The sequence below is a fragment of the Staurois parvus genome, unplaced genomic scaffold (assembly GCF_062004578.1).
Source record: "Staurois parvus isolate SC_StPar_1 unplaced genomic scaffold, SC_StPar_1.0 ptg000031l, whole genome shotgun sequence".
NCBI classification, from domain to species: Eukaryota; Metazoa; Chordata; class Amphibia; order Anura; family Ranidae; genus Staurois; species Staurois parvus.
In genome coordinates, this window is record NW_028317827.1 from 245,618 (window position 1) to 268,703 (window position 23,086).

The 23,086-nt window shown below is 40.5% G+C and overlaps 1 protein-coding gene across 27 annotated transcripts in view; it reads right to left on the reverse strand.

Annotated features, from left to right (window-relative positions):
- NEB (nebulin) overlaps positions 1-23,086 on the reverse strand; it is a 257,274-nt gene that overhangs the window by 166,368 nt on the left and 67,820 nt on the right. For all 27 annotated transcript variants that reach the window (XM_089659448.1, XM_089659440.1, XM_089659316.1 and 24 more), the window contains 18 exons: positions 18,984-19,181; positions 18,317-18,424; positions 16,873-16,971; positions 16,232-16,336; positions 16,044-16,151; positions 12,846-13,157; positions 9,702-9,908; positions 8,895-8,999; positions 7,847-7,954; positions 7,193-7,504; positions 5,737-5,943; positions 5,551-5,655; positions 4,660-4,767; positions 3,096-3,407; positions 2,484-2,690; positions 1,940-2,044; positions 892-999; positions 82-393 (listed from right to left, as the gene is read on the reverse strand). In XM_089659448.1, coding sequence (XP_089515574.1) covers positions 82-393; positions 892-999; positions 1,940-2,044; positions 2,484-2,690; positions 3,096-3,407; positions 4,660-4,767; positions 5,551-5,655; positions 5,737-5,943; positions 7,193-7,504; positions 7,847-7,954; positions 8,895-8,999; positions 9,702-9,908; positions 12,846-13,157; positions 16,044-16,151; positions 16,232-16,336; positions 16,873-16,971; positions 18,317-18,424; positions 18,984-19,181 — 3,126 coding nt within the window. The remainder of the gene's footprint in view (positions 1-81; positions 394-891; positions 1,000-1,939; positions 2,045-2,483; positions 2,691-3,095; positions 3,408-4,659; positions 4,768-5,550; positions 5,656-5,736; positions 5,944-7,192; positions 7,505-7,846; positions 7,955-8,894; positions 9,000-9,701; positions 9,909-12,845; positions 13,158-16,043; positions 16,152-16,231; positions 16,337-16,872; positions 16,972-18,316; positions 18,425-18,983; positions 19,182-23,086) is intronic.

The window sequence follows — 23,086 nt, forward strand, 5'->3', positions numbered from 1 at the left end:
CATTGCACATAAAGTAGGCTTTTGTAAATTAGTAATTGATCTACTAGTTCCTTCCTTATGGTCAACACTCAGCTCACTTACATCGCTCTGTATCTGCATCCTGTTTCTGCAAAGCTCAATATTCATAGCATCAGGCAAGAGGTTGTAGTGGTGGATGAGACGTTTGTAGTTAGAATTAGATGCCACATTCTGAGCCAGTTTGGCAGCAGTCACGCTGAACATGTCTACGGGAGTGTGGAATTTGGTCTTGGACTTTTCGTAGCCCTTCTTATATTCACGATCAGATTGAATCTTTGCTACATGCATAAAGTGCACCAGTTTAGGATCATCCTGCAGGCTCTTGAATCCAATGTGCTTTCCTCTGCTCTGTTCATAGGCTTTCTTGTATTTGTACTGCAATTTGGAGTCAGAAACACACAAGTTGGTTACTCATGAGACATCATTTCATAAAGGAGTTTCCAAAATTAACTAGTTTGTTGAACAGAACGTATTTTAAAAGGATGTTGGATTCTTTCTTTGTTGTCAACATCCTATTAAAATAGTATCTGTTAATTTTAAATTATTATGTGGGCTACAATTTTTTTTGACATTTTAATGTCTTTTCAATATAAAAAACACACTCCACAATGGTCAACTGCATATTGGGTTAATGTCTCCAGATATATATCACAGTCCAAATTCTTCCCTTATATCCACCATCCCTTTAAATATTTTCTGTTCATCTTAAAGTTTGGATGGTTTTTGATTATTGCTAGAATTATGTAATACCATTTCGGTGTATAAAAACCCAATCAGTCACTAGCATAATAAATGTGTACCATCCTTGCAATACATACACTTTAAATCCTTACTGGAAAACATTTTTTTTTTTAGAAAATTAGAGAAACCTACATCACTGGCAATGTCCCTTGAAGCTTTGGCAGCCTTTATGGCTATGGCATCGGGCTTCAAATCATAGCCCTTCTTCTTGGCATCTTCCCAAGCTTGCCTATACGATTTCTGAAAGTAAAATAAAGGATAATTAGCAGTAAAAATATGCAATATGTCAGAAAACCAAAAGAATATAACCTAGTTGTTCCTAAAAGGCAGGAGGTTTATGTACATGGCAAACATATAATGAGTCATTACTACAGGCATAAGTTGCAACTCAAACAATTATACGGTATATGGTTTAGAACAGGGATCTCCAAACTTTATAAATGAAGGGCCAGTTTACTTTCCTTCAAACTTTAGGGGGGCCGGACTGTGGCCAGTGGGAGAAGAAAATGTCCTGGCATCAGAGGGAGTAAGCAATCGTTGGTCTTAATGGAGAAATAGTGCCCTATCACTTGGAGGAATAGTCTACCATTGTTGGTGTCAGTGGGAGGAATAGTGTCCCATTGTTGGCATCAGTGGGAGGAATAGCGCCCCATCATTGGTGTCAGTGGAAGGAATATTGCTCCGTTATTGGTGTCAGTGGAAGGAATCGTTCCCCATTGTTGGTGTCAGTGGGCGGAGCAGTGCCCCGTTTTTGGTGTTAGTGGAATGAATAGTTCCCCATTATTGGCGTCAGTGGGAGGAATAGTGCCCCATTGTTGGTGTCAGTGGGCGTAACAGTGCCCCATTTTTGGTGTCAGTGGAGGGAATAATGCCCCATTGTTGGTGTCAGTGGCAGGAACTATGCCCCACTGTTGCTGATGTTGGGGGGAATAATGCCCCAAGGGCAGGATAAAAGCTAGCGAAGGTCCCCAGGCCGCAGTTTGGAGACCACTGGTGTAGAATATAAAACTGGGTTCCCTCTTTTAAAAGGTGGAAAAGCCATACATTTTAACTTACATATTCAATTACATACCACTTTCCATATAATATGCGACTTTTCACTGTGGCCATAAATGTCTTAACCATCAACTTTTTTTTAAATTATGTTATCTATATCAATTAATAACTGATTTTAACTTACATCACTTGTGTTAATCTGGTTGACTCTAGACAGGAGAATTTCAGGAGTATCTGGCATCACATGGATTTTGGTCTTGTCTTTATCCCATGCTTCTGTATAACGTCTCTGAAAAGAAAAATGCAATTTTACACCACCCACTATTAAACATGATTACCTGTCGTGATCACACAATTGGGAACCACACTGATTGGTTCCCAATCACTAGCCTGCGCTGTGAAGCTTTCAGTGACAGTGTGGTCACAGCACTAGGACTGTGCATAGGGGTACACTTATATTTCTCAGGTGGAATGCAGACTGTGGTTATAGCAGTTTATGTGGCTTGCACTATAGTTTGTGAGAAGAAAAGGATATCTAAGAAGATATTTTCTAAAGAGATTTGTCAACTTCTGGCAACTAACCTTAAACAGGTAAAATATCATGTCATATCTCATATTTATAAGCAAAAAAAGGATAAAATACTATTTTGTAATTTGGAATAAAACAAAACAAAAATACTAATAACAGATACTAATTACAACTGGCTCCATTTAAAAGTTAACTGTACCTTATTCATAGTTATTGCATTATTCTTTGCAAGTACTTGATCCATGGCATCATTTGGAATGGAAAATTTCCATTGATCTGGATTTTGTCTGTACTTCTTTTCGCTGATGATATCTTTGGCTTTCTTGGCTTTTTCAACATCCAAGGATCCAATTGGTACCCAACCAACTCCTTTAAGCCAGTTATTGAAATCTGACTTGTATTGGTTCTATAAAATAAGGAAAGAATATTATGAAAAGAAAAACACACATTAATGTGTAAATATTAAAACAAAACTTGGGGTAGAAGGGTTAATCCAACATCAATCCATGAAGGACATGGAGAACTGCAGACCAAGAGGTTCAAAGGGAACCTAACAAATATTATGTATCACCATTGCATACTCTTTATTTACTTTTCATCAGTAAATAGAATGGCCCACATGAAGCTTCTGCTACATTTGCTAGAAGGAAAGGTCTTTCAATGCAACAATGGTTCACAGAGTTCTGTTGATTCTGGACTTTAAATGTTGGGTTACATACAAAAACCTGAACTGGTGCTGGAGTGTCTGCATAAAACTGAAATAATTGTTTTACTTTCTTATATAAAAAAGCATAATGGAACATTTACTTACATCGCTCTGGATCTGCATCATGTTTCTGGAGAGTGCTAAATTCATAGCATCAGGAAGAAGGGTGTAGGCATGGATCAGCTGCTTGTAGTTTGTATTGGTGGATACTTCCTGAGCTTTCTTAGCAGCAGTGACACTGAACATATCAAGTGGAGTGTGATACTTCGTCTTGCTCTTCTCATAGTCCTTCTTATATTCACGATCAGACTGGATTTTGGCCACATGCATGTAATGGACCAATTTAGGGTCATCCTGTAGGCTGCGGAATCCCACGTGCTTACCCTTGGCCTTTTGGTAGGCTTGTTTATATTTGAACTGGTGGAAACAAAGAAAGAGTTGAACAGTATGTCAGATGACAGCCACTCCAATATCTCTTTAGAGGAATCTTATTATTTAGTTTTTTTCTCTCTAAAGTAACTGTATTAATATTTTTTTACATTTTTGATTGTCTCTATAAGTGGCCATTTATATGAATTGTATTATTTCTGTTAGCACAGGTTGAGAAATGGGGAAGAGCAAGGATGTCTTCAAGACCCAGACTATAACAGGATCTGGGACAGCTGTGCTGTTTATTTAGATTTAATTTAGACAGTAAGAGATGGTGTGAGAAGTCTGTGTCTAATCTGGTAGGGTGCATACTCTCACAAAATGATTCTTAGGGCCCTTGCCTATGGGTTTCCATGGGCAAACGCAGTGTGGTTTTTACATCAGTTTGAAACACTTTTATCATTCAGAATTCACTGCTTATTTGACTTGCAGTTGACCTGCTTCAAGCTGCTTTCGCATCTGTATAGACATGTATGTAGAGAGAAGCAATTTTAAAGCAAAAAAAAATGCCTGTTGACACTGGCCCTTAAAAGCCACAATCACAGACCCTAAAAGCCGTTTTTCCTGATGTGACATAAAACTCTCACAAGACAAAGCATGAGGAAGTATAAGCCGACACATCACAACAGGGGGCATTAGATCCTGAAAGCAGTCACTAAGCTCCTTTCCAGACTGCAGTTAAATCTGCCTTTGCAGGCAGTCCCCCCCACTCACTAAGGCTTCCTTCTCTCTGTGCAACTTATCTCCAGAAACTGCTTCATCTCACTGCCTGGTCAGTCACAACTCTGACGTCCTCATGTAAAATGCAAGGTAAGAAGTCCTGCATTATATGGGAGGACAAAGAGGACACTCCCACATTCTGGAGTGTTAGACAGTGGAGAAGAGTGCTGGCTGCAGGAGGAGTGAGAAAAAAAAGGTAAGTACTTGTACGTATCCTTTTCCCCCTTAGCCAATGAAGCATTTAACATATGCCGGCCAGGGGGGACAGGAGGGTTGGGTTGAAGTAAGCCTCATTGCATGGGTTAATTTAACAGAAATCTGGAGCTGGGTTTTAAATGAAGCAGATTAGAGTGCCAGCAGCTTGGAAACCTGGAAACGACATATTTTGCAGTACTGCAATACTATCTTACCCGGTCTTATGACACTGGGCACGTGGGTCTTAAGAAATATGTGGAGTGGGGTACAATGATAGATCAGACAAAGACTGATCCACATGAGAAAATTCATAAAACATACTCACATCACTGGCAATGTTTCGTGATGCTTTAGCAGCAAGAATAGAAATGGCATCAGGTTTGAGGTCATATCCTTTAGCCAGGTGCTTGATCCAGTCTGCTTTATAAGAAGACTGAAATACAGAAAAAAAGCAAACTTAATAAATAATGCACATCCTTTTAATAAATCCATTCACTAATAATTTATGTAAGCTTTAACATGTTAATGTAATTTCAAAAGCAATCTTTTAAATCTTCAGCTTTCAACAAGTTAATATCTGGTGATTTTGCTATGAAGATCCTAGTTCAGACACTTCCTGTTATGGAATGACAATGCTCTGTCCCTGTCTCACAATTTTGCCCATGTTGTCACCCTGTCACACAAGATTCCAATAGAGACTACAAGTGGCTGTTTCAGCACACATTACACATGCATCGTTCTCTGTTGTAATCATCAGGAAACCTGCCCTGAGAAATGCCAAGGAGCCATCTATGGGGTACATGTAGATAAAAAGTGGATGCAGGAAATTAGCAGTAGTGAGATGCAACAGGAAGAAAAATGTGAAATCAGTTTTTTATTTTTATTGAAAAGGCAGCTATATATGCTTTAGCAAACAAAAGGCCACTCAATTAGGGTGTACAGAAACTTTCAATAATATTAATGCTGCTGTTAATTCGTTTTATCTACTATGTGATGTCTTGTGACAGTTATGAATTTACTATCAGTTTGCCCATTAAGATGCTCTCACCTTTCTAGTTTGGACTACTGCATCCATCTGCCAATCAGATTTGCTATCTTTCAACTTTTCAGCTAAGCTATGTTTTTTGGATGGCTAAATTTTTTAACAAACTGGTAGATGCTTATTCAATCCTTTGTTGAGTTCCATTAATGTATTAAAAAGTGTAATCTCACTCACGTTGCTTATATTCAGTGCATTGACTTTAGCTTGGATGAAATTAGGATCATCAGGGTTCAGGTTATACTTGTGCTTTAATTTCTCTCCTGCTAATTTGTAGTTTATCTAGAAATGAAGAAAAAGTCTACATGTGACATGTCATAACATCAGAACTAACAACAAAAAATAGTCATTTATAATACTTACATCACTACGCTGTTTGGTATTACTTTGAGCTAAAGTTATATCCATAGAGTCTGGGATGCTTGTAAATTTGAGAGTGTCAGGATGCTGGCGATATTTCTTCTCGCACAGAGCATCTCCAGCCTTCTTAACGTTTTCAACTTCCAAACAGCCTAGAGGACTCCATCCAAGACCCTTAAACCAGGAGTTGTAATCTTCTTTGTAAACATTCTATAAGAGAATACACAATAGTAGAATCAAAATCGCATGGAAACCTTACAGGATGTTAATGCTGTCAATATGTTATATTTAATTATGAATAGAGAATGGAAAGGTTAAAGCTTCCTAATTTTTTATGCCATCTGTGTTCCTTTTGGGAAGATACCCCTTTACTTCCTGTGACAACAGTAAGTGATAGGAAATCATTGCAATAGAGGCATAGAGTGGAAAAGGGTTGAACATCCCAATTTTTTAATCCTGCCCTAGTGATAACAGCCCCTCTCAGTTCTTGTACAAATGTCACAGGGTCAGGAGGTGAGGAAAAAACATCTCCCTAATGGGGTCACAGATACAAAAACCTATTAGAGAAAAGTATTGCAATAAATTGAAGGTGGGTTCCACTAAGTATTATATAAACTAAAACATGTTACTTTGTGTGCTTTACTATATATCCAAAGTTAGACACGCATTTTGTACCATTTACAAGGGCAACATGAACAGAGGACCCCGTTGTCATAAATCCAGTTCAAAAGCATTCATACTCTACACATCTAAAAGTGTGCCAATAAAAAACATGGCAAAAATTTAAACTTTTCCCCACTCTGTCTAATGCTAGAAATAAAAATTATGGCTGAGGTTAGGCCTTAAAGTGTTACTAAACCAAGGACTCTGCATTCACTCTATCTGGTCTCCCACAGTACACAGAACATGGAAATGCAATTATTTTAGTAAATATAAACTGCTAAATAGCTTTTCTCATCAGCAGTTAGAGCAGTCTTGGGACAGCACAGCACTGGTTAAATCTTGTAGGAGGAGGAGTTTTCTCTAGGAGGATGTGGAACCCATGACCACTGACTGGGTAGTGCTGATTGGCCCTGTGCTGATCACATGCACTCTCCCAAGAAAAAAAAAATCTTTCTAGCAATACACACCAAACTGAGCATGTGCAGTGTCTCCACACGATATGTCTTATCAGGAGATAAAAGGTGGACACTGGAAGATGGGGAGTATCAGAGAAGTCAGGATCAAACAGCTTTATTACACAATGCAGTGGATAAACCCTCTAGGTTCCACAGTGAATATAACAAGCATGCATTATTGCATATACAGACTGATTTTACTGTTGTGGGCTTAGTAACACTTTAACAACCTCCTCCAGAAAATGCTTCACCAAGCTGCAACTCTCCAGCTGTTCAGCCACTACAAAACCTGGAATCACAGAATAGCTGCAGTGTCCAAGCCTGTTGTAGCACATACTTACATCACTCTGAATCTGCATCATGTTCTTAGACAACCCCACACTCATGGCATCCGGTAAGAAGGTGTAGTGATGGATCGGCTGCTTGTAATTGATGTTGGTGGCTATTTGTTGAGACTTCTTGGCAGCTGAAATGCTGACCATGTCAAGAGGAGTATGATACTTGGTTTTGGTTTTCTCATAGTTCTTCTTGTATTCCCGGTCAGACTGCATCTTAGCCACAGCCATGAAGTGCACAAGTTTAGGATCATCCTGAAGGCTTCTGAAGCCAACATGCTTACCTCTGGCTTTTTCATAGGCTTGTTTGTACTTGTACTGAAAGAAACAAATGACAATCAATGTTGTTATATTGTGACAAACAACATCACCTAATGGTTGCAGCATATGTTTCAAGGTGCTAATGACTGTGAATTTGATTATATATATATTTCTGCTTTATTAAAACAAAATTAAACAGTTAAAATGCAATATTACGATTGGTGGCAGCCTATGGTTTTAGGGGTACTTAGGCCTGCTGTAATCTCACATTGATTAATCCTTCCACTGCCTGATAAAGCAGAGCACAAGCTATATCATTAATTGACTGATGAATTAATATTATTAATATACAAATATTTTTTATGGATTCAGTATTTTATTAGAGTCATCAGTACTTACGTCACTGGCAATATTTCTGGAAGCTCTTGCAGCAACAATGGGAATGGCATCGCCCAGAACATGGTGTCCTTTACGAATGGTTTTCTGCCAGTCATGCTTGTAAAAACTCTGAAAAAAAAGATTTATTTTTTTACCTATCAATGTGATTTTCATTATTCATTATTACTTTATGATAGAAAGGTTATTAATAACAGCGATAAAAGCCACTAGCCAAAAAGGCTGAACCACAATGAGTAAGTAAAGTTTGAAACTGTTTGCCTTAATTGCAACTGATTTGAAATTCAACAACTAGAATTTAGGAAAATGAATCAGCTTTAAATAATGCTAATGAACTAAGTGAGAATGTGTAATTATTTCTCAGTTATCTGTAGCCTATTTTTGGATCCAACATGTGTTTAAATATGGGCTAATTTTAAAGTTACCATGATGCAGAGAGGGCCTTTCCTAAGTTTTTCATATTTAAATAAATGTGTTTAATAAAGGAATAAAATGAACAATAATACTAATGATACAAATGAAGAAAGTAACATCATAGCAACCAGACTACTATACTATACCATACCATACCAGTCTATTATATTCAGATTAATAAATAGCAAATTGTAAATTGGTTATGGGTGGCTGAATGTTTTACATTGCTCTTTGTATTTCCTAAAAGAGCCTCTACTAAATGCTGAACTTGATTATTATATTTCTCCTTTAATCCTATTAGCAAATAATAATATCTTAGGAGTCTGTCATGTTCTGTATGAGACCTAATGTACAGTTGACATTTAGCTACATTTTATTAGGAGAAAGTTCTGCTCATCTTGATTTTATAATGAGAGTTAATATTTTCGAAATAAATATATCTTTTCATGACCCTGAGATATTACAGCTAGAAGAATATATTTAAGGTGATTGTATTTTCAGATATTTTAAATAAATGTATATTGTTTAATAAAGTTTTAAATGCTTTGTTGTGTTTCTCTGTTCTTAAACATTAGTAGCAATTACAAAGATAGGATTCAGTTACCTTTTGTGCAATATAATAAAAGAAGAGACTTACATCACTAACGTTAGCAGCATTGTACTTGGCTTGAATAAACTGAGGTGCATCTGGGGGCAAATGGAATTTGTGCAAGGTCTTCTCTCCTGAGGATTTGTAAAGTTTCTGTAAAAAAAAAGATTAACTGAATTAATGGGATGTGAATTTATACTTTCACTTTACTTTCCTTTCCTTTACTTTAACTGTGCAAACACACAAAATCCAAATCAGGATGGTTTCTTTCACAGTGTAGGCCATGCTGTTTTCCAGGAATTCAGAAAGGGCCAAACTACAATATTGTCATAATTGCATGTTGTGGACTACATTCACTTGTATAAACTTAGTATATAAAAAATGAATTACACAAAATGGACCCACCGATTATTCATTCTTGCAGCTATGAACCTGATCATCTCAGGTATGCTCCATGTGACCTCCTGTGCACAGATGGTTGAAAACTATCAGGGTCAGTTCAGGCCTGGATATTGTGTACTGGCTTGCAAGAGTTCACATCAGTATAAAGAATGTGTCTCCAATTACTTATATCTGTGCCAGTTTTGGGAAAAAAGAGGAAGTACTCAGATGTCTTACTAGCTATTACCAATAAAATGCAGGGTTCAAACAACTCACTCATTAGCATGTAGGATAAATATGCACGGAGGGCAGCTAATTTAGGTTGTGTGATGGCATGAAACCCTACATTCCTCATGAGCTGGCCTGTTCTAACAAAAAAAATTTATAATCAACTGCTAAATAAGAAGCTCATCTGGTACAGTTTGAAGCATAAAAACAAATAATAAGAAAGGAAATAGTGTTAAGGCCACTTACATCACTGAGTTGAAGAGCATTTGTCTTAGCCTGGACCAAGACAGGAGTATCAACTACACTTGTAAACTTTATGGTGTCTGGATGCTGGCGATATTTCTTTTCATTCAACGCTTCACCAGCCTTCTTGGCCTTCTCTACGTCCAAGGACCCAATAGGAATCCACCCTGTGCCCTTTATCCAGCTGTTCAAATCAGACTTGTAGATGTTCTACAAAGGAAACAACAAAATGCTTAAAACTAACATAGTGGATGAGTTTGATTAAACCAATGTCTCCCCTCCCAAACCTTTGTTAATCATGTTGCACCACCACAGGACAACTTTTGCAGTAAGTACCACAAGTACAACTGAAAGGCACCGTCTTTCTGAGTAATGACGAAGGTTCAAAAATATTATGCTGGCTTTGTGCTTACTGTAACTTTCCAAAATCGAAGTTTGACTCAACTACAGCTGAAGCATTACTGTTTCATGTTATGCAGAACTAGCATTACCAATGGCGAATCTGATTTTCAACCCATGATTATTTTCTGCTTTTACCCCTATTACTATTCCAAACTGAAATACCCATCTATGCCATAGAACTATACCTATAACAACTGTTTAGCGGTAATGTCATGATTGCTACCAGAGATGAGCGAATTATTCAAAAATTCGGTTCGGCTGATTCGCCGAATTCGCCGAATAAATTCGCTTCGAGCCGAATATATTCGCTGCGAATTTAACTTATAAAAAGGGTGTTTCTAGGCTTCAGAGAGCCTTTATATTAGTGCAGAACACTGTACCTTTAATTTAAATGCCCTTGGAGTCTGCTGGGGAAGAGAAATAATACTGTCAGTCAGTATGACATGCAGGTGAGTGCCGTCGATCTTAGAATCACCGCACACTTCACTCATTTCGGCAGTCACGGGGCCAAAACCAGAGTGTGGAGCCACAGTGTGGCGGTGGAGGCAGCAGCAATGGGAGGCCATACAGCACCCTATGACAAAATGGAACCCACCAGCAGTGTGAGGAGACCTGAAAGTGGCACATGGCAGAGTGTGGCGATGGAGACAGCAGCAATGGGAGGCCGTACAGGGACCCATGACACACTCTGGACCTGGCAGCAGCATGAGGAGGCGGTACAGGGGCCCATGACAGATTACGGGCCTGGCAGCAGCATGAGGAGTCGGTACGGGGGCCCATGGCAGATTACGGGCCTGGCAGCAGCATGAGGAGGCGGTACAGGGGCCCATGGCAGAGTGGCGGAGCGTAAGCAGCTAAAATTGAAGGCCATACAGAGGCCTATGTTAAAAAGTCCCCCCAGCAGCAGCGTGGGGAGATGACTATCAAGAGTCCAATGGCAGAGTGGCGGAGCAGAAGCAGCTTCAATTGAAGGCCATACACAGGCCTAGGTTTAAAAGTCCCTCACAGTTAATTCCAATAACGAACTCTACTCCTCCGTGCAATCTACTTACGAGACCCTGGGCAGGTCTGGGTCCAATTTGTGGTAGAGACTGGTTTTGTTCAGCCATGCTTGAGCGAGTAATAACAGGTCTGTGCTGCCCTTTGGTGTCTGGCTTAATGCGCACAACACTGAACGTTCCAGCGTTTGTCAACGATTTGCCGTTAAGTGATGCAAACCCGCTGAACCACGTTCATGAGGAGCCGGTACAGGGGGCCATGAATCAGTATGGACCTGGCAGCAGCGTGAGCAGACGACAGAGGCACATGGCGCAGGGTGGCGGTGTAGGCAGCATTATTCTGAAGCCATACACAGGCCTAGGTTAAAAAGCGGAAGCCGTCAGCAGCGTGAGCAGACGACAGAGACACATGGCGCAGGGTGGCGGTGGATGCAGCAGTATTCGTAACTCTTTGAACGTACAATAGTGGTTGTGAAGCAGAAAGTCAGTTTATTTAGTACAATCGGTCAATTGCAGCTTCCCGTTGGCTGTAAACTGTACGTTTATGTCACTGGAATGCACTAATCACCCAAAAAATATTACCGCCACCCGGCGTGTAAATGGATCTAACTCTTTGAACGTACAATAGTGGTTGTGAAGCAGAAAGTCAGTTTATTGTACACAATCGGTCAATTGCAGCTTGCCGTTGGCTGGAAACTGTATGTTTGTGTCACTGGAATGCACTAATCACCCAAAAAATATTACCGCCAGCCGGCGTGTAAATGGATTTAACTCTTTGAACGTACAATAGTGGTTGTGAAGCAGAAAGTCAGTTTATTTTGCACAATCGGCAAACTGCAGCACCAACTGTGCACGACAGCCACCAAAAAAAAAAAGGGTGTATGTCACTTTAAATTTTCGATTCTTTGATAGCTGTGGCCCTAAGTAACGATTCTGTGTCCCTGAGTAACGATTCTATGTCCCTGAGTAACGATTCTGTGTCCCTGAGTAACGATTCTGTGGCCCTAAAGTCTCTGTGGCCCTAACTCTGTCCCTTAATACACACAGGTCTGTCTCTCTTGAATGACCGGAGGCTAATGGAGAATTCTAAGATGGCCGCGATTTATAGCTCCACCATTACACAGTGCTGGCTGGCTGCTGATTGGCTAATGCGATCACATGTCATGAATGCATTATGGGTCAGCGCGCCTTGTCTGCGCGCCTTCCCAGAGATCCCCGCCCCATCTTCTCTGTCCATTTTCTCCGTCGCCACACATGTCGCCGCCATTTTTGGGAAAATTAGATTCGTGCATCCGAAGTTTGCTAATCTTCGGATTCGTCGCGAATAGAATTTTTCCAAATCTTCGGAACGAATTCCACTTCGTCATGTTCGATTCGCTCATCTCTAATTGCTACTATATAGTCTGTTTAATTAATTTATTTGAAAATACACTTTTCTGCCTGTGTACTCCTGAAGTACATTCAATTAGTTTGATCTCAAAAAGACCAAACCCCCACCCTACAGTGAGTCAGTATGCTTCTCTCTGCATAAGGCCCATTGGTGCCACAGAGGCCAACATTTCATGCCCACAGTTTAAATTACATTTTGCTTGTAGTGCTCTCATTGACAGCCATCACTAGGATTAGTTTGTTCTGCACATAAATCCTAAAACATACAAGAATAAGCCTATGTATTACCAGTGGTTAGTGTGCCCCAGTTTGAGTAAACCCTTGAAAGGCACAATTTCTCAAAAAAGAATCAACTCACATCACTCTGTATTTCCATCATCTTCTTGGACAGTTCAAGGCTCATGGCATCCGGTAGATAAGTGTAGTGATGGATTGGCTGTTTGTAGCCAATGCCACTTGCAATATCTTGCGACTTCTTGGCGGCCACCACGTTGACCATATCCAATGGAGTATTATATTTGGTCTTTGTCTTTTCATATTCTTTCTTATATTCACGCCCGGACTGAATCTTTGCCACATGCATGTAGTGGACAAGCTTAGGATCGTCTTGTAGATTTCGGAAACCAACGAGTTTCCCTTTCTGGGCTTCATAAGATTTCTTATAATGTACCTAAAACAAGTACAAAGTGTATCCAAATGATTACAAATTATAACTATGATAATACCAAACTTCTGTTATATTTATGTGAATGTGATCAGATTAACAGACATACCACTGTAAACAAGGTAATATATTAAATTGCTATTACTATTTTGACAGTACAGTATGTTGACTCAGGAATACATGATGTACTTTCTATCTTTCTATTTAAAAAAATGCAGCGCAGTAGTTGTGCCTGCTTCTTTGCCACGTATGGACATCTCAGACTGTAGAATTATTGAAAGCAGTGCAAATGTTACTTTAAACTAATATATAATCTGCTCCATTTGTGCCCTAATTGGTGCCTCCTTTCCCACCTCATCATTATGAAAGAACTGAATCAATGAATGAAAGGGACAGCCAGGGACAGTAAGGCTGGGGAGATAAGGGCTATGCTGGATGTCCTTCAGCCAGGAAAAGGGGCAAAAACTATCTAACTTGTTTCAGCTTCTAATGCACATTGTGAGAAGCTCATAGTGTGCAATGCTATCAGAGTAAGCCATTTTAGTACAGGAGGGATGCCTATCAAAGGTGTAACTTGAAGCTTGTGGGCCTGATGCAAAAATTGACCTGGTGCCCCGCACTACCACCCGCCGCTTCCACTGCTCCAACATACTCAAAGTTTTTTCAGATATTTATTTACATATTGAGAGAGTATTTCAAAGGATTTTGAGAAGCTGTCCACATTTAGAGATACTGCTCCAATTATTTTGAATACTTGTAAGCAAACCCTTGTGCAGAATGTAAAAACACTTGCAAGAATATATTACAATATTACAACCTTTTCTTCCATCCCCCCAGTGAAATCAATAAACTCTCTCTCTCTTATCCTATCCTTTCCTATTCTCTTTCCTACTCTCTCTCTCTTTTTCCTCTCTCTCTCTCTCTCTTTCCTTCTTGCTCTCTACTCCTTCTCTCTTGCAGTCTCTGTCTCTTAAATTCTCAAACTTTACTTCTAGCTCATTCTCTCTTTCTGCCTTTCTCTCCCCCATCTCTCTCTTTTTTTCTTTCCATTTCTCTCTCTCTACCCTTCTCTCTCTCATTTTCTCTTTCCTTCTTTTTTCATCTTCATTTAATCTCACTCCATTAGTTCAGTGTCGGTTCACACCAGAAACTGCATGTGATGTGCACAGTGACACTCTGCAGTTCTTGTGCAATTCACATGCAGTTCTGAGGAGTGCGATCTCAGTCCATGCATTTTGAATGGATAGAAATTGCACCACACCACAAGTATTGTATGCATTACTTTTTAAAATGCACTGCAACAAAAGTACCATGTGATTTGTTGTAGGCAAACACACTGCACTTACGATCTGTGTTTGGAGTGTCAATAACTTTTTACAGACATCCACTGCAGATTGCAAACGGAGTGTGTTTTGCATGCACTGTGAATTGCACAGGAACGCACAGCACGTTTCCGTGCGATTCCTTTGCAGGCATGGTGTGAACCAGCAAATAAAAGTGGCCACCTGCCCAAGTCTATAGCTGGCTTATGAAGCAAGGACACATAAACAGGCATCACATAGTGAATAAAGGGGAGAGAACTCAGTTAGGACCACAGATTATCAGGGTGCCGTGTCGTGGCTCTGTGGCTTACGTATGTATTTGCAAATGTGTGCTAACTAAACCCGTTTTTAAACGCATACTGTTAGACAGGTTAATTCGGTTGTTAGCAAGCTGGCTGGCAAGTTGTCCAAGAACATTGTTCTCTCCCCTTTATTCACCATGGTGTGAACCAGCCCTGGTTTCTTTAGATGTTCATCTCTCTCTCTTTTGTGTGTATGCAAAAAATAAAAATATAAGTTTGGCTTACTGCACACTGAAGGACATTTCCATTCCAGTGATCAAATAATACAGGTTGTCAGTGTCCTAACCATTCCCAGAGCACTCTGCAGGCAAGACTGTAGTATCCATCAAGGGAAAGTTAATGCTGCTGTCTTGTGAACAATCGCCACATTAACACATTTTTCCTGTCTGTACAAAGTTTGGACTACAGATCCTGCCGAGTGTGATTCCTTATCTGCCCTACTCTGAGCACCGACTGGACTGACACAGGGAGATGGGCTCTAAGCCTCTGAACAGCTGCAACTTGTCCTGTGCTCTTTTCATCTTGTGAGGAGGGACTGTGCAGGGACACAAGGCTTATTGACAAGATTGTAGGAATATTGTATATACAGGGGCGGACTGACCATTTGGAAACTCGAGCAGTGCCCGAGGGCCTGGGGTCAGTAGGGGGCCCCATGAGATGCCCCTGGTACCTTTTTCATAGGCTTTTTTGAGTTTGGGCAAGGACACAGGGGCCCCATGATCCCCTATTGCCCGGGGGCCCCATGAGTTGTCAGTCCGCCCCTGTGTGTATATATATATACATATATATATATATATATATATATATATAATTACAATATCCCTACAAGGATGACTAAGGGGTGGATGTTAACTCTTTCAGCAAAGTAGAAGGAAAACAGCACAATTTGATACATGGGAGGAATCTTCTTCTGCTTAAAAGAGCAGGAGTTCACAGGCAGTCCCCAGTGCCCCCTGGAGCTGGGACCAGGTCACAACTGGATATCTGTGACCCCTGTTGTTATGCCAATGATGCCTGTACAAATGTGCAAATCTGAAGGTTCAGCTGTAACCAATCCCATTCATCTAGTCTGGAAAACATTACGTCTTTTATCTATTCTGGTGGGAGTGAATATAGAATATAGTGCTCATTATATACGCACATCTAAGACCTGGCTGCTCCCATGCTAAAAGCTAGGGAGGGGAAAAGAAATTCCACTAAGGAAGCTAATTTTTAATTCACTCCTGTAATAAAAACATTATGGCATATTACTATAATGTTGTGCTTACATCACTAGCTGCCTGTCTTGCAGCTTTGGCAGCTTTGATTGAAATAGCGTCAGGTTTCAGATCATATCCTTTAGACTTTAGTTCTTCCAGTCCATGTTTGTAATAATTCTGAAACAAAACATATAATCAATTGAATCTGATAAACAACACAGAGTTAAAAATAATAAGTACATAGGAGTAAATCTTACATCACTTATGTTATAGGCATTAACTCTGGCTTGAATGAGTTCAGGAACATCTGCAGGTAAGGAATATTTATGAATAACCTTTTCTCCAGCAGCTTTATATAGAATCTGCAAACAAATAAGAAAAAGTATATGAACTGAAAGATTCCATAGACAACATTGCATTCAACATTCAAGGGACATGTATCCATGTATTTAATTACATATATAGTAATTGGTTCATCTGACAAATTTTCTGTAATAAAATGTGCATATTCTGGAGATCTACCCACCATTGTTGTCCTATATGGCTCAGGAGCTCTAAGTGGTTAACATTATTTCCCACAGCCTGCAATTCTGCAGTTTGTGCCATTACCCCACATACTACCCGTTCTTTGGACTTCTCCCACCTAAGTACCCTTCCACTTCTTTCCGCCAACTTACAGTGCAGGCTGATCCACCACAAGCCTGACCTTAACTTTATTTCAAAGTATGGCAACTCCACATAAAGACACATTTCAAGTAACTGCACAGGCCAAATTGTAAAATAATTCCATGACTTTATGAACTTAAAAGTGTTTTCATAATGTATTGTGGCTTAAAGTTCCTTTAAACAAGATAAAGGACAGCAAATTAATCACTGACAAGTTTTAAGGCATACTTACATCACTCCGCTGTTTCTGGTTGACTTTAGCTTGGACCATAACAGGATCATCCTCTACAGAAGTAAACTTAATAGTATCTGGATGCTGTCTGTATTTTCTCTGTGGAAAGAAAGGAATCAATATTACTAAAAAGATATTAGCAGATGTACCATTTCTATCTCATATACTTGCTAAGAGCAACAGAGAATCAACTAAGAACGATATATCTTTCCAAATGGTGAAGTTCGTTTCCAAGATAAAAATGGGATATCATTTATATAATAATAATAATAATAATCATAATAATAATGTTGTCCACCATTCCTTGTATGTAATGATTGCTAGAGCCAAACTTTACTGATGCTTTTGCTGGGTATGGCCATATGGCCAAATGGCCAAAGATCTATAGGCCACAAATATTTTTTATTTTTATTTATTTATTTTAAATTTGTATAGGATATCACAGTGAGCATATGGAAATAACAGAAAACCTTTATCCAACATGGTCGATGCAGAAAGTTGGAGTTTACGTGATACCCTTTACTGGCTAATTTGTTTTCTTAAAAATAGAGGTTTTCTAGATAGCTCAGTTCCCTTCATTAGGCTTTATACATTTCTGAAAAATAGTATCTGAAATTAATACATGGAAATACAAGGAGGGGCAATTAAATATACAACTATTTTTATTTTACACACTTTAGTGGTAAAGGCTATTGTAAGGAATAAGAGATCAGTTTAGAATAGTTACTGGGGCGACTTAGAAAACAATTCCAGGCACAATTCTTGAAAAGTTCTGCTTTGATCAATAGCTAACACAGTATAACATTCTACTACAACATGTATCTCAAGTAATGTAAAGAATTTTTATATTATATAGTGCCTTCTATGTATTGAAAGGTTATTTTTCTGATATATACTGTATATATATATATATATCACCTGAACACTTACATAATATATGAGAAGAAATTATACAAAGGGCAACTTGACCTCTGTAAAATCTTGCTACCCTTAAAATAATGACCACCAAAGCAACGTGGGACCATCATAAATCTCTGAAGGTAAAGGCATAAAAGTAAGAACTCCGGTTGGGCCCAAACCATTTTCACAGGAAAAGTTACAACTCTATGTTTGTACTAAGCATTTTAGAACTTTTCACTTATGCACAGCAAAGACTGTCATTTCATTTTGTGGGCAGACTATAATATATTAATAATAGCTTCTGTGGTTATGGGATGATGTAGCTTGTGTACAGCAACAATATAGACCTGTAACATTGGAAGGAAACTTACTGGATAGACTGGTCTGTCAGAATGAGGCTGACCACAATGGTTTTACTAATTAGCATTGGCTATGGGAATATAAAGCCTATAATGACACACGTGTTTAGTGTACAGACAGTATGAAAGTCTTTTTTCTACAGGGGGCAAATATACTAAGACAAGTTGTCACTGAATTGCATTACCTCATTCAGAATCTGTGCAGCTTTCTTGGCTTTTTCCACATCCATAGATCCATAAGGCACCCATCCACAACCTTTTACCCAATTGTTATAATCTGATTTATAATCAATCTGGAAAACAAAGAACAAATTTACTAAATAAACACAAAATAAGAAATAAATAATGCATGTGCATTAACAGCCCTTAATGTATTGCCCAGGCTCAAGTTCACAGTCTATCACATTCTGGTGGTCCAGAGCACAATGCACTGCAGAGCAAAACAACGCATATATCATGCACTGAGGTGTGATGCATTCTTTAAAAAGGTACAAGTATGTTTTTTTTCATGTGTTGGCAGGCTATTCATAATGAATGAGTTGTGAAACACAAAGCAAGTTAACAGGTTCATAATGTGTGTTAACAAGTATGTAATAATGCGCAGCAATGAACACTTAGGTGGGATTGGGTTGTCAATGTATTGCCCAGTTTCAGCTTCACAATCAGCTGATTTGTGGTGGTACATGGACATATGTATGGTCAGCTTTAGAGGTTAAAAACATCCAGTTAGCTACAGGTATGCAATAATAAATATTTCCCCTGTAACTTTACATCCTTCTACCTAGAAACTGCTATAAACAGATAAAAGTGTTTCCACTTAATAAAATGTGTATAAATAGTAAGTTCACTTACATCACTCTGGATAGTATAGGCCTTCTTAGCCAATTCCAGGTTAACGCTGTCAGGAGGGTAAAAGTAACTGTGAATGAGGTGTTTATAATCAATGTTGCTGGCAATAGCTTGGGATTTCTTAGCTAACTGCACTCGAATCATATCCAAGGGTGCAGAATATTTGGTCTTTCCTTTCTCATAGTCCTTCTTGTATTCAATCTAGAAAACACAAAGGAAAATAAATTAGTCCAAAAACAGTTTCAGGACAACCATTGGAGGCAGGGAAAAGCAAAACATATGATGTAGGCAGCCTACGAAAAAAATCTGATTCAAGGAGAACATTGTAGCCTAGTGAACTTTGTGCTGCACTCCACAATATTATTATCTTTCCTTTATCAATTGACAGGCTTTGTTCCCTGAAATATCTGACAAATTCCATCAAATGCCTTTCTCCACTGAAAATTGTCCATCGTAGTTAAAAAATATATATCTGGGGAGTGGCCTGCGCATGGAGGAAGATGCAACTTGCTGATCACGCTCCTGCCGAGACCCGGGGGATATCACTAATCTTGGACACCCTACCTCATCGCCTCCTTTCCCCCATGGGCCGTAAGGGATGCAGCACGTCCGGCCATCCGCCAGGACCGGGTTCCACAACTCCCCGCCATGGCATTCCGGAGTTCTTCACACCGTACGGCCGTGCCTGTTCCTCCAGTGCCACGGACAAGATGGCGGCTGTAAGTTCACAAGGCCATACCTCAATCTGCGCTCAGTCCCTCTCACCTATGCCCAGTCCAGTCCTGCAGCCTGCTGAGGGTAATCGGCAGTGTCGCGCTATGTCAACTCCATCCTCGCTCGCTGACTGCCATGGGCATGAGGACTGGGACCTCCGGGACTATCTCCATGCTCTACCTACCCGTACTGAGATGGAGGCCTATGTGAAATGCCGTGAACTGGGGTATCGCTCCAAGCTTCACTCCCTCAAGGCATAGTTACAGGTGACTCGCTCAAAGACCGCCGAGCTAGAGCAAGCTTGCCACTTGCTGTCTGCCCCTGCAATGACTCAGAAGCAGCGTTTGGATGCCCATGAAAACTAAATTGCCCAGCTATTCCTCCTCCATGATGATTTATACAATTGCAACCGATGAAACAACATTAGGTTTAGGGGCCTACCTGAGGCAACAGGCACTGAAGACTTTTTACCAAAGGTTCAGGGCATCTTTACTGGCCTCCTGAGCACTTCCAACTCTGTGGACCTGGAAATTGACAGAGTGCATCGGGTTGTAGGTCCCCGCAATCCTGACCCTACTAAACCTCGGGATACACTTCTCCTGTACCAAGGAGGACATCATGAGGAAGGCTCGTGAGAAAGGCCAGTTAGACTTTGATGGAGAGTCCATTACACTTCTACCTGATATCTCTTGTCATACTTTGGAAAAAAGGAAGTCTCTAAAGCCATTACTAGCTTTGCTACAGGAACACAACATCTATTGTTGAGGCTTCCCGTTTCAATTCAAGATCCAACAAGAATGCAAATTATTCACCATCAGACGTCCTTCTGATATACCCATGGTGCTATCCACTCTTCACCTGCCTAACCTCCCTACCCTGGATTGGCCATGGGCCAATTCTATACCACTAGGATTTGGACGCTCTCCTGCCTCCCTGCCAGTGCAGCCAAATACTTCAAACTCTGGGCCAACTGTGGAGTTTGAATGCCCCGGTTGATGTGCATCTATATAGACTTTCCCAGTGTTTTTACTCAATTTTTCTTGTTTTCCTATGGGGCCTTCATCTGGTTACTTTGTTTTCTTATTTTTGTATAGCTATCTGATATTTAATTTCTCTACGATTATTCCTGTAGCATTAAATTGCCTACGTCTTTGTTGGCTTCCGTGGTTATTGTCCTATGATAGCCTGCAGGGCCCCCCCTATTTCCCCTATGGGGGGGGTACTGGGGGAGGCTCCCACTTTATTGCTGCTTTTATGTCTAGTGCCTAGTTCGCCCTTAGCGAGCCGTGAGATATGCATCCCTTGCGCTGTTGTGTATGGATGTTGTGTGTGTGGCAGCGGGACACAACGGGGGTAGTACTTCCAAGATTTGATCTGCGACCTTGATCCACACACTGGAGATCCATGACTCCCTATGGGAATGGTTTCATTTACCCTATGTAAATTGTCTCTGTTCTCCTCAGTCCATCTGACCCCTCCGGGGAATCCCAAATCCTTTCCCTTCTCCTACCATCTACTTTGTCACCTTGGCATGCTATAAGGCACTCGTTGTTTGTCCGGTTGCCATGCGAACTGCCAGCTTGTCTGGCTTCATGCAGTCCATAGGGGGCTCTGGCCGCTCCTAGTTTTTTTATCTGGGCTCCAGCCCCCTATGGTGATCAATAAGGTTTGGTTCTCATTGTTCATGTTTGGTTGATTTTACTCTTTGACTGTTCCTAATCTTATGTTATTACCTCAACTTGTTTTTGTGGGCCACTGCTGAGGAATGGTTCTCCCTCCCGAGCACCTGGCTGGATGGCCCGGATGTTCTGTTTCACTAGCCTGTATACATCTACTTCACACCTGGGATCCTTCATATGCCGGTGGTCCTAACCCGTGGTGGGAGCGGAGGAGGGGGGATGTATTGTTTTATGGTTTTCTTTATTTATTTATTTTTTTCTTTACATGCGTATCCACTTCCCCTTTTAGGATCACTGACCCTCTGGAAGGGATTAGTGATTTTTTGGAAATTTTCCATTGATCCCCCTTTTGTTTTCCTTTTTGCCAATTTTGGGCAGCTCTGAACCCAATGAAAGAATTTTCTCTCTTCCACATCATTTTCGCCTCACTTATTCCCTGCTTTCCCTTTTCTATTACCTCTTCTTGCCCTTTTCCTCTTCCCCCCCCCCCCTTTTCTCTCTCTCTTTTCTCTCCCTCTTTTCTTCTTCTCTCTTTTTTTTTCCTAGTGTCGTCCAAGGATGGCTCCCAGGATACTACCCCCTGCTTCTCTTAGGCTCTGTTCTGATAATGTTATTGGCCTCAACAACCAATCCATGAGGGGACAAATCCTATGACTCCTTTGTTTGGGAGCCCTCAATTTCCCCCAGCCAAATCTCGCTTTCATTTCCTTGTCTGGAACAAAGCCACACACAGGCGACTAAGACAAATTCTCCATGGTGTCGTCTCTCTCCTTTCCAACCTTCTCACACTCTGGGAAGGGCTTTTTTTGCCCACTGGATGGAATATAGACAACTCTGCTCTTTTGTACATACTTTTTCTAATGTGGACTTACTGACCAGAGATCTTACATCTTTTGAATCCCTGCTCCTCCAAGATCTTCCTCCACTGCATCCCCTTTCTGTTCTCTATCCGATCCTCCTTTCTAGGGTCCATCCAGACCTCCCACCATACGCATCTAGATGGGCATCTGATCTTGATGTTCAGATATCAGATGAAGACTGGCTGAAGTAATTTCCTCTCACTCATTGCTTATCCCTGACCAGTAAAGTGCAGGAAACTAACTTTAAATTGCTCACTCGGTGGTATAGATGTGCCACCCTACTCCACAGGATATTCCCTTCCACACCTGATCTCTGCTGGCACTGCCACGCTGTCCCTGGCTCCTTGCTCCATGTCTGGTGGGAATGTCCCCCTATCCATGCTTACTGGGATCTCATCCTGCATATCTTTACTGCAGTTACAGACCAGACAATCCCAAATACACCACAGGTTGTTCTGCTTTCTAATTTGGTTGTCTCTTTCAAGCATATCAAACTTTTACATCATTGTTTGATGGCTGCCAGACTGTTCATCCCTCGCCATTGAAGAACGCACCATGTCCCGACTCTATTAGAGTGGGTCGAGGAGATGGATCATATTGAATGTATGGAGTCACTCCTGGCACAGGAATTGAACACTCACAATGCTGTCGCCGGACCTGGCTCTCCTGGAATCTATACATACAGAGTCCTCTGCACTTCGCAACCTCTTGGCTGCTAGAACTGGAGTTTTCTTTTCCTCTGGTCCCTGCTGATCTATTATCCCCCTGGGTGCCTTTCTTCGGGCGAGCCTATTCTTATTCTCTCTCCCCTTATATCCCCCTACCTTTTTCCACTTCCTCTCCCCCTCCCCTC